We start from the raw sequence: 11,203 nt of genomic DNA, 5'->3' as shown, positions 1-11,203 counted from the left end.
TGTTTTTGTTTGAAATTTCCAGATGTGAACTGCTGGAACTTGTGGATGCTGTTGGATGTCTAAGTGGAGCCATGAGAGAGATGAGTCCTCTAATAAGTGTGGATTAGTGCTGCAGTCGTTCCATGTCCTCGGTTTCATGTAATAAAGTACATTCAGATCCAATGAAACTGCATTTGATTCGTCCTGCGTTGGTTCCGGTTGGCTATACCATATCCGCTGGTGTAGACCTTTGTGTTGAACAGTGACTCCTCCTAAACCAGATCCCTCCCCCCTTGATCCTCTCCTGCATGCTCCCTCCCTCCCTCACCCCCTCCCTCACTGCACCTCCTCACATGTCCCTCCCTCACCCCCTCCCTCTGGTTGACTGGAGGTTGTGATCTGTTCGCTAGGCATGAAGGCTCTCCTGGGTGTGTGCTCCAACTATTCCAGTGTGGTGCGATGAAGGTGTAGCTTTGTGTTGGATGTAAGAATGTAGTGATTTACATGGAAACGAGTTGATGGAAAGTGTAATCTGTGAAAGATGATTGTAAGAAGAGTGGAAACTGATACACAACCTTGTTTTTGTGTCTTGACAGATGAGAAGCAGCTGAGGGTCTGGAGGCTGTTGGCTCTCCATCCCTCTGTAATGTGATGGTGTGACCTCTGATTCCTCAGACCCCATACATAGTCAATGTGTAAAGTGTCCTGAGATAACTGTCAATAAAGTAGACTTGACCTGAATCTCCTGCCTTGTGACTTGTATAGACTTGGACCAGACCAGAGCTACCTGGCGGTGTTAACAAGTGGTCTCTGTCCCTCTCTGTTGGTGTGACTTGTTTGACCTTGGACTTGATGTTGTTTGGAGCTCAGATCTGAGACTTGGTTGTTGGCAGACTGTTGAGATGTGGACTTTGTAGACAAATTGGACCTCATCTTTATGCCCCGACTTGTTAGAGATGTTAGAGGTGTGTTTGACCTCTGACTTGTTGGACCCAGACAGTGTTGGAGTGGTTTGAGATCAGATGTGTGACCCAGGATGATGTGACGTCAGACTAGTATCTGGACCTGTTTCGAGTTTGGCTTTTGTTTCCAAGTAGAATGTAGTTAACTTTGACTTGGACTAGTTGTGACTTAGCTTTGTGACCTAGGCTTAGTTTGACCGGCCCTTGTGTTTAGACTGACTTGTTTGGACTGTGACTTTATTGTACTTGGAAGTAGCCCTTGTTGTACTGTAGAGTGTGGACTTGACTTTAGTGCAGTTGGAGTTGGAATAGTTGGGATGTGAAGTGTTTTGAGACTGAGTTGTTTTAGCCGTGACTTGACTCATTTGAGTTAGATCCCATGAGGTAGTGAAGTTGGAGTGTTTTGAGGTCAGATTGGTGACTTTGACTAGTGACTGAGACTTTGAACTTGTGAGGTTAGAGTTTGTTGTGAGCTAGCCTTCAGATGTAGCTTTGGGACTTTAGTGTCAGGCATGTTGGACTTTGTTGACTTTGACTTTGAACTTGTGGCCATTAGATGTTGGAGACTTGAACTTGAGACTTTGGAGTCAGGCGTGTTTGACTGTAACTTTGTTGACTTTAGATGTTGGACTTGGTAGATTGTGACTTCAGACTTTTGACCAGAGTGTTGAGACTTGAGGGTTTACACTTTGACTGTATTGACTTAGACGTTGAACTTGGGACTTGTTTTGATTTTTTTGGTTGACTGAGGACTTGAGACTGTAGTGGTCCAAAAAGTGTGGACTTTGACTTGGTAATGTCTTTAGACCTCAGACAGTGTTTGATGTAGACTTAGTGATCCTCGTTTGTTTCCAGACTGTGTGGACTTGTTAGTTGATGGAGCTGACTTTGGACTTGGTAGACTTTCAACATTAGTTGAGGTGCAATGCTTTTGATGGTGTAGTGGACTGACTTGGGGGGTGATTTAACTTTGACTTCCACTTGTTGTCGTCACGTTGCTGTTTTGAGATCTTGACTTGTAGGACTTTGTGTCCTTGGACTGGTCCCAAAAAAGGTGAAGTAGAGTGTTTGGACTTTAGAATGGTTGTGAATTCTGGGAAAGAGTTGAATCAAAAAGACTTTCAATTGAAAGTGGTGTCCTCACTTATTTTGCCCATGTGTTTTTTAAATTGTCTAATGTGTTGTGAACCACCCACTCTAATAAAATGTATGTGAAGAGTTGAATAAAGACTTGTAAAACCACCGCTGTCCTGTGTGCTAAACTTTATACTATCTGCCCCCCCCCCCAAATAAGCATGACACGGAGCTTGTGGGGAAAATAGCATTCAGAGTTGACTCCCCAAATTTATTGAGCACTCCAACTCCACTTCTGGAAAACACAACAAAAAAGTAACATGAGAACTGTTAGGTCAATAGCTTCTACGAGTGGTGCTTAGCCTTATGCTGTCAGGTTGTGCCATTTCTAATGTCTTAAAAAAGGTGACTAGAAACAAATAAAGAATGCTCCAACAAGAACAGACAAAACAATAAAGCAGACTCCTAATTTTAAAGGAGTTAACAATTTCCAGGCTGCGAACGCCGCGTTCGTCTGTGCCGAAAATTGTCGGAAACGAACCCACAGCGAAGGCTCTAATTATGAATAGCGGCCTGGGGGCCAGAGAGGCTTGAATATCCTCACTCTGGATTGATGAAACCACTAGTTTTTTAAACAAGTAGAATCACTACATATTTATTTGTATTTATTTAGATATTTCTAAATATGAATGAATTATTGAGGAAAGGAAAAATTGCCAGGAGGAAGTATTCAAAGAGCTTTATTGACAACACAACAAACAAATGAACTGGCGACATTCTGTCCGAATTTGGTCAATTTTACTTGGGAGTCTTCTCTAATCGCGACTCTACAGTCGCGGTGAGCTCCTGGCTACGAGAGGATGGAGGTCGCACAATCCATCCAGACACCCGCCGACGACGCCGTCCTCCTCATCAGACATCATGTCTGTGGTGCCGCACCTCATCGCCAGCAAGCACACTCCGTCTCGCTTCCAGCAGCTGGAAAACAATCAATAAAGACAATCAGTACTGCGATGCACACAACACCTGAAAAATAGGTTTAGGTAGGTTTGGTCACATTGACCAAAAACGGATCTAATAAATCGAATAAGTCTTACCCTCTTTCTCCTGGAACGACTCCGAGCTGACCTCTTCACAGCTTCCGCCTGCGATGCGAGATCAGGCTGTGTGTGTCTGAAGCTCCTGCGTACCGTTTCATAGAATGTCTTACAGGCAGCTGGAAAACAATTAAATGAAAACTTAAGTCACAGTCAAATGAAAACAAGGAAGAAGAAAACAGTAAAAGTTACACAATGGCGTCACTATCAGCGTCATATAAATCCGGACTTGCGGACAAAGCTCCGAGCAAGTAAGAGGTCACAGCTTCGTTATGAGGCGAGGTTCGTCTGTGAAAACAAAATCAACAGTTAAGATCGGCATCTACTGTTAACGCATCGATTTCCTTATACAGCAGAATGAAAGCATATTCTTTAAATCGTACCCTTGCTCCGGTTCGTAGCGCCTACAATTTGTCTCCGAGTTGTGAAGACGGCGTACTGCTTCCTGTAAAAGACCAACAACATACACTTAACAAAGCAACTTAACGTTACACTGGTTCCTCTCTCTTGTTCTTTTACAAGGCTACTATGCTACTTTTAGCTTGGACTATTAGCGTTTAAGCTACTTTTAGCTTGGGCTTGCTTTGCTAATTTTAGCGTAGCTAGCAGTCACCGAACATATTCTTACCGCAATCATCCTGAGAGTCTCCAGCAGTCCTGGGACATCCTGAGAGTCTCCAGCAGTCCTGGATATAAGAATTATAACATTTAAACCACATTTTCTTAAGTGAAGCCTCTCAGAGCAGCATTCCTGCTGCCGGTGAACGTGAACGTCTCCGCCTCGTTCCCTCCACTGAATGAGGCGCCCGGTGTCTGCATCCGCCCCTTTAACGGACAACGGTGCACGGCGTTATTGATCACCGTTAGTAAATATATAACCACGGTTTAACATAAGCACTATATTATTAGTTAACGTCGGTAAAAACGGCACATTTTCCGCTTCGCTTGCGCTCGCTAACCTCTGTGGTAAATTACCGTCAGTAGGCTAGCTGGCTAGCAGGACCTTCGATTCGTAACGTTAACATACAATGCCAACAACAATAAAGTAACATTCATTATCAATACGATTTAAAAGTCAGCTGGAAACGTAAAAGTCATGTTACAGTATCTGTACGCGGTTTGTGTCGGGCTGTCGCCAGAATTGCCGCAGTCGTCCGCCATTATCCAAAACTTGTCAAGTCAGACGAGCCGCAATGCATTTTGGGAAGTTGAGTGGATGGCCATCTTCTCAAACACACCTCTTCTGTACAAACAGAGAGGACCAGTTGGAGGAGAGAACTTAACAAAGGAGAGGCCACAAGAGTTCACCAACAAACCTGCTGTTTGTTAACACCAACACAGGAGGTCTGAAGGGACGAGGACAAAGACAAGTCAAACACTTCTTCACCACCATCACTTTTCCTTCCTGTCTGCCTTTTCAATGGATCTGATCAAACTATTCACTCACATGGAGGGGATTCCTTCTCGTTGGGTTACAGACGTCCAAAGGCCTCAGGCACCAGAAGACCCAATACCAGGGGATGAGCAGGAGGACCGAGGCTGCCACACCAACTGCACCCACGTTCTGGAACAACAACACATTGTTAGGAACAGTTCGAGTTCATAATTCACATGTTTTTCTAAACTCTGTCAGGTGCAAAAAGGTTACAAACATCATCACTGTCTATCCTCATTTCTTTGGGCCCAATACCAATCACATCAAGTACAACTGTTGCCCTGAATCACAGACATTTGCATTCACCTCAGCAACAATCAACATCACTCACCGCCTCTCGCCTCGTCCACGTCCACACATTGATGGTGGCGTGGAGTCCATGTTGGCTGATGTCTTTGGAAAACCACTCGTTCATCCTGTAACAAAGACAAAGTCTGTTAGAAACCACTTCACTCCTTTGGACAAGGAAGTAGAGATGTATTGATGCCCGGTGATGCAGCTGCTGAGTTCCTCACCTCCTGTTCACCTGCAGGATGATGGCCATCTTCTGACACCGCTCATGGAGGCCCATCTCAGAGGTGACAACACCATCGCTGACACCACAGAGCTCTTCCAGCACCTTCATCCCCAGCAACACCAACCTGACCAGAAGCACAAACACAGAGAGAGAGACATTACAGTACAGAGTTCAACATCTAGACTTACCTGCTGGTCCAACCAGGCCAGTTGTTAACACCGCCAGGTAGCTCGGACCTGATCTAACACAGCAGGAAGCACATGCTGGGACCACATGGGACTCCAACCTGCAGGACAGAAGACAAGTCAAACACTTCTTTCACCAGCATCACTTTTCCTTCATGTCTGGATTTCACATCCATCTGATCTCCTGCTGTCACGTTTCCATCTTCTCACCTGGACACTCAGCTGTCTCCTGGTCGTCATGGAAACAGGTACAAACACCAGGAGTGACCAGGGCTGCTCTTCTGTGGAAACAACACATAGTGACAAACCGTTCCTAGTTAATTCACATCCTGGCCAAACAAAGCTCACAAACACTCTTCATCAGACTCAGTACACAGGCTCATCATCATCTCTCACCTGAGAGCAGTAAGAGTACTGATAACTACTGTAAGAGTACTGATAACTGCAGTAAGAGTACTGATAACTACAGTAAGAGTACTGATAACTGCAGTAAGAGTACTGATAACTACTGTAAGAGTACTGATAACTACTGTAAGTGTACTGATAACTGCAGTAAGAGTACTGATAACTACTGTAAGAGTACTGATAACTGCAGTAAGAGTACTGATAACTACAGTAAGAGTACTGATAACTGCAGTAAGAGTACTGATAACTACTGTAAGAGTACTGATAACTGCAGTAAGAGTACTGATAACTACTGTAAGTGTACTGATAACTGCAGTAAGAGTACTGATAACTACTGTAAGAGTACTGATAACTACTGTAAGAGTACTGATAACTGCAGTAAGCACTACAAGTCAATGTACAATAAATCCTCAGTCTAACCTGCAGACACACCCTTCCTTCCTGAGGACGTAGCTGTCCTGCCACCCAGCTACCTGTCCTCAGAGCCACTAGTTACCCTCACCTGGCTGTATAAAGGTGGGTGTGCACTGCAGGTACCCACCACATCCATGGCATTCAGTTCACAAGCATGTTGATTTAAACATAAAGCACATACCTGTCAGGTAACATTATGATTTGTGCAGCTACAGTGCTATGTATAAGTTTAGTCCAGTGGACAAAACAGAAATGGAAAGCGGCCCTTACAACAACCGTTCAAACATACTGCAGGGTTTCTAACGCTGAATGCAAACAGACAACTTGCTCTGATTTGACATAAGTCTGTTTTAATGAGTAGAGCCTTCAGTCCAGCAGTCAAATGCCTCCATGTATACACCTAGACATGATCACAGTGATACTGTACATACAGAAACTCCCAAAGACACTCACAAAGTCTCTGACACTGGTTTGTAGGCCTGGAACTGGGTCCTAACACACATGAAATAAACAACAGCAACTTAGACACCGCGATATGGATCACGTCACATACCACACACTTCCATTAGGATGAACTTACAAACACTCAGAGTGGATTTGCTGGAGGTCTGAGCAGAGCTTCAGGAGTGCTGAAAGACAGCCGGCCAGCCTCCACATCCTCCTCTTTGTTCTCATGCTTTGGCCTTTCACCTCATCGGACACCAGCTCACCCTTAAGAGTGGCGACGCAGTGAGAGAGTAAGACAAGACATGAGCCGTGACACTTGATGAAGCTGAATGCTATGAATGCTGAATGCTATGAGGACAAGAAAAGCATGCTCTTCCTTCAGAGGCCTCTGCATTAACCCTGTGAAGACATTACACATGGCTCAACTGAAGGGACAGGGCTGTGTGATGGATTTGTGCATGCATTTGCACATCAGTGACTAGACGTGACTTGGATGTGTTGACCTTCAGAGGACCTTCTTCCTCTCGACTCCCTCGGGGCCTGGAAGACGTTACAAACATGTGGATTAGTTACTTTCAGATGCTCTTTAGGAAACTGATTGGACAAATGAAATTATATGGAGGTCTCAGCTTGGAGTATTTCACAGACAAATGACGGTAACATGAATGTTAAATTCCATATTCATTGCAGAAGCGACAGATTCTTTTGATTCCAGACAACTCATCCTCTCCTTTATTTATTGGAATCAATGCATCGCTACATCATTTGACAATGATTGATTATAGTTTGGACAACAACTACAAGAAGAAGAAAAGTCAAGACTAATGTCACGGTCCCATTTCTTGTCCACCAAACTGAATCACAGTTAAGCCAACGTGGGCCGATGAAACGATAAAGTCAGGAAGCGGTAAACCGTCACTGTGCTACAAAGACAGCTGAGTTATTTCAGCTCTGGCCTGCAGTCAGGAGTCCAAAGAGCATATATGCTGCATATAGAAGATACTAGCTCATCCTATCACCAAAACAAGCCATCGAATCCCAACGCGTGGTGACATGAGGCTGGAAACCCAGAGTGTGTGTGAGTGCTTTACAAACAGTGCAGGTGCAGAGGAGACGGGGAGGAAGTGCTGTCTAGTATCTGTGAGACTTCTGTCGACTATTCACTTCAACTCATTTTCCGCTAAGAAAACAGTCACATTTTACAACTGATGGAACTTTGGCTGACTCATAACACACATTTCCTCCGTGATAAACATCGGTCACAAAGGATGAAAGTCCCAGAGTGGATCCAATAATGCAACAAGTCAGTGAGTGGATGACATCCGTACGCGTACAGTGTCAACACATCCAGGAAATGTCATGTTGAGTTCTACTGCAACAAAGCCAGCAAACTGACTTCTACTATAAACAACTGCAGGGATCAGATTTGACCTGCACAGACTACATCAACGAATACATGGAGCCTCCACCTAAATCACACATGTCAGACAATCAATCAGGCAACAAGCAAGACACAGCCATTGATTCTAACTGGAAAAACATTGGCTCCAGCGTATAATTCTTTAGCTATTTATAGCACACATTTATTCTTTGTTTGTGGTTCCCCACAGTGGAACTAAAGAAGAGGGAGAGTGTTTTACAATATGCCAAGCATCCATCAGAAGGCCTATCCATCCTGATATCGCTGCACCAGCCACCGAGCTATTTTCATGAATTATTAACTTTGATCCGAGATAACGCCAACACAGTGGATGGAGCTACCGCTGTGTGATGGATGGCACCATCTTTCTCATGGGAACAGAGTCAAACAGTAGGTTTCCACACGGGCTGGAAACATGACTAAACAAACAGCCCACGGGCCCATTTACCAGTTGAATCCAGTCGGGTGCTCGCTTTCACCCCACAATGGACCACAGAGTTTGCTAATTAGTTTGCACATCTACACAACCTGAGATCTGTTATCATTAATGGACAGGCAGAAGACAAGAGGAAGGGTCATTTTACACTATCATTAAGGTTTTCATTTCTAATTGTAGCAAACATGGGGAAGAATTTAAGTCTTGATGAGTGTGATGATTTGATATGGATATTTAAGTATAAAACTGAAAAGTCAAATAAATACATATAAAATAATAATTAAGAGAATAATTAATTAAATAATACATTTAATTGTTTTAATTCATATTCTTTTTACTTCTACCACCACCAGATAAATAGGCCTGTGCAAAAAAAGCACATCCTCAATTAATAAACCCCAACTCCAACCCTAACCTACTAACACTAACCCACTAACCCTTAGCCTAACCCTCATTGCCTGGTGCTGTCTCGTCAAACAAATCCGCAATCATTAGCAATATTGTTTAAACTTATAAAACTTATAAACTGCAGCTGTAATTGTGATCTGGAGCGCTGCTTTCCGCCGTGTGTTATGATGCTTTCCAGACCGTGAATATTGCTAAATGTCGGTGTGGAAACTGGAGGCATCCTTCAACTTCCGTGGCGACTTGTTTAATACACAAACGGTTTTGAGAAAACACAGTACACCTCCTCCCTATGGGTTACATCCTTAATTCCTTCAGCTAAATGAGGACCGCCAAAAAACAAATGCATCAATTACATAAAGTAGTTTTCAAAGTAGAATGGATACAGAGTAAAACATAATGCAAACAAGACAAAATCCACTGTAGAAATCATGTGCGCTGTAATGAAAACAGCTATTTGCCGTTAAATGAAATCATTGCACTTACCGGTAAGAGGGTGGCTGTAGACGGCCTCGTGGGGCTGAACAACATCCACCTGGAAATAAAGTCACAGTCAATAAAACATCCACCTCTGCAAGTGTGCATTGACAAAGGCCTCTTCACCCCCCGCAATGTTATTGGATTTTAAATGTTTCCTCGTCAATCGACACTCAAGACAATGACAAAGCCAAAACAGGAATCAACCATTTGCATATTTATTTCATATAACTAGTAGAAAGGCTGCAATATTAAACATACATGTGGAAAAGTGACGGGGTTTTATTAAAACACATTGATGTAGTGTTTCATATTTATGATGTTTATGCAGCTGAATTCAGTCATCAAAAGGAACGACATATAGAAACAATATTATATGAAGATGTTGACAGTGGCCTATACTTATTGCATGTTAGCAAACTTAGCTGTTGTTAGCGTCGTGGCTAACAACACTTAACGCGTTGCTAACCACAGCTAACGCGTTAGCATCTTTTCAGCGTCAACGTCATGCTAGCTTGAACTTAAACAGTTCGCAGTTTATCAGATTCCCGTGAAAATAATTTCTACGATGAAACTTGACAAATTACTGGAGCTTTGGACGACGAGTCGGATCTAGTTGTTGATATAAAACCGCCATGTTCAGTCTGTTCATCAGTGGAACGACACTCAACTGCTCTCAACTCAGTGGTTGTCATGGTAGCGCTCTGATTGGGCGGGACAAACGCCGGCAGCTCCGACGCATGCGCAGATCAAATGTATCAAACCAACGTCAGTAGTAGTAGTAGTAGTAGTAGTAGTAGTAGTAGTAGTAGTAGTAGTAGTAGTAGTAGTAGTAGTAGTAGTAGTAGTAAAGCCACCAAAACCAGTCATGATTGGACACAGCAGAGTAGTTGTCTTGTAATCAATAGGTCGCGGGTTCGATGCCCGTCTAAGTTGAGTGTCAGTTATTGTCCCGTATAGAGCAACACTGCAATCTGACGTGCCAAATATGGAATATTGCCTTCAACATGAGTTTATTCTGTGTTAGATTGGATTGTGTCTGCTTTAAACCGAACAGGAACGTGCATCAAATCACAACAGACTCAAACGTCTCGCCTGCACTTCACCTTTTTGACCACTAGATGTCCTAGTCGAGCACCGTCATTGAAGACTCGAGAAAGTGTCTAAGCGTCGCAAACTACAGATGGCCTACAGATCGCGTCTAACAGGATGTTACTTTTTCTATGACTTCCGGTCTAATCTTCGAAGGCCGATGGAAACTGTCAAACTGGACCGCAGCTTTTAGGCTCCGCCTCCTGCTGCTGCCGCATCCTCTGGTCTTCTTTCCAGCTCCAGAGGGATATGGTGCATAATTATCGCCAGGCTTAAGTAGACCTATGTTTGATTTTCACACCTCGGATATCTGCTGCATGGCAGGAACTTTTCTTTTCCTTCCAATCAGATATGTAGTCATCTATCTTGGGACAAAAGGAAGCTGCCAGATACAATGACAAAAGTTGGACTTATTGGAGTGTTTCTGTTACCCCAGGTGAGTTAAACGGAGGTTTGATTTTCATGTCACTTTAGGAAAAAGTGCTATTTTGTCTCCTTGTTTACAGGCAACCTCGTCGTCGGGGTGTCATCCTCATGTTCATCTTGTAAAAGAGGAGGAAAAGTGCGTGACTGATCTGCTACTTTTTGAGTCACACAAAGCAACAGGTGACTTTATACGTTTCTGAAATGTGAATTTACACCTATTTTGCTCTTTTATGTAAAAAAAATTACATAAAAACGGCTGTTTCACATTGAAACAAAACATTGACATTAATACAAATCTGTGTATCAAGCCCTTTTAGCATATATTTAATGTGGCGCTTTAGTGACACCTCGTGGACACATTGTGTAATGCACAACTTGGATTAGCAGAACACATTGTCTAATGAAAGAACCATTAATCCATATATTTGGTTT

At 43.3% G+C, this 11,203-nt stretch overlaps 1 protein-coding gene across 1 annotated transcript; it reads right to left on the bottom strand.

The window, feature by feature from the left end:
- Positions 1-2,959: 2,959 nt before the first annotated feature.
- On the bottom strand, positions 2,960-5,177 carry LOC311009815 (uncharacterized protein). The gene is made up of 7 exons (XM_084004226.1): positions 5,063-5,177; positions 4,879-4,963; positions 4,560-4,676; positions 3,741-4,458; positions 3,496-3,557; positions 3,113-3,400; positions 2,960-2,993 (listed from the first exon to the last, which is right to left on the bottom strand). The coding sequence occupies exons 1-4, from the start codon at positions 5,170-5,172 to the stop codon at positions 4,417-4,419; spliced, it is 354 nt and encodes a 117-aa protein (XP_083860352.1). The 5' UTR covers positions 5,173-5,177; the 3' UTR covers positions 2,960-2,993; positions 3,113-3,400; positions 3,496-3,557; positions 3,741-4,416.
- Positions 5,178-11,203: the final 6,026 nt, after the last annotated feature.

The sequence above is a fragment of the Eutrigla gurnardus genome (assembly GCF_963514095.1).
Source record: "Eutrigla gurnardus genome assembly, chromosome: 24".
Taxonomy (NCBI): domain Eukaryota; kingdom Metazoa; phylum Chordata; class Actinopteri; order Perciformes; family Triglidae; genus Eutrigla; species Eutrigla gurnardus.
Note: the sequence above shows the minus strand (reverse complement) of the source record. Positions and strands in the feature narration are given on the sequence as shown.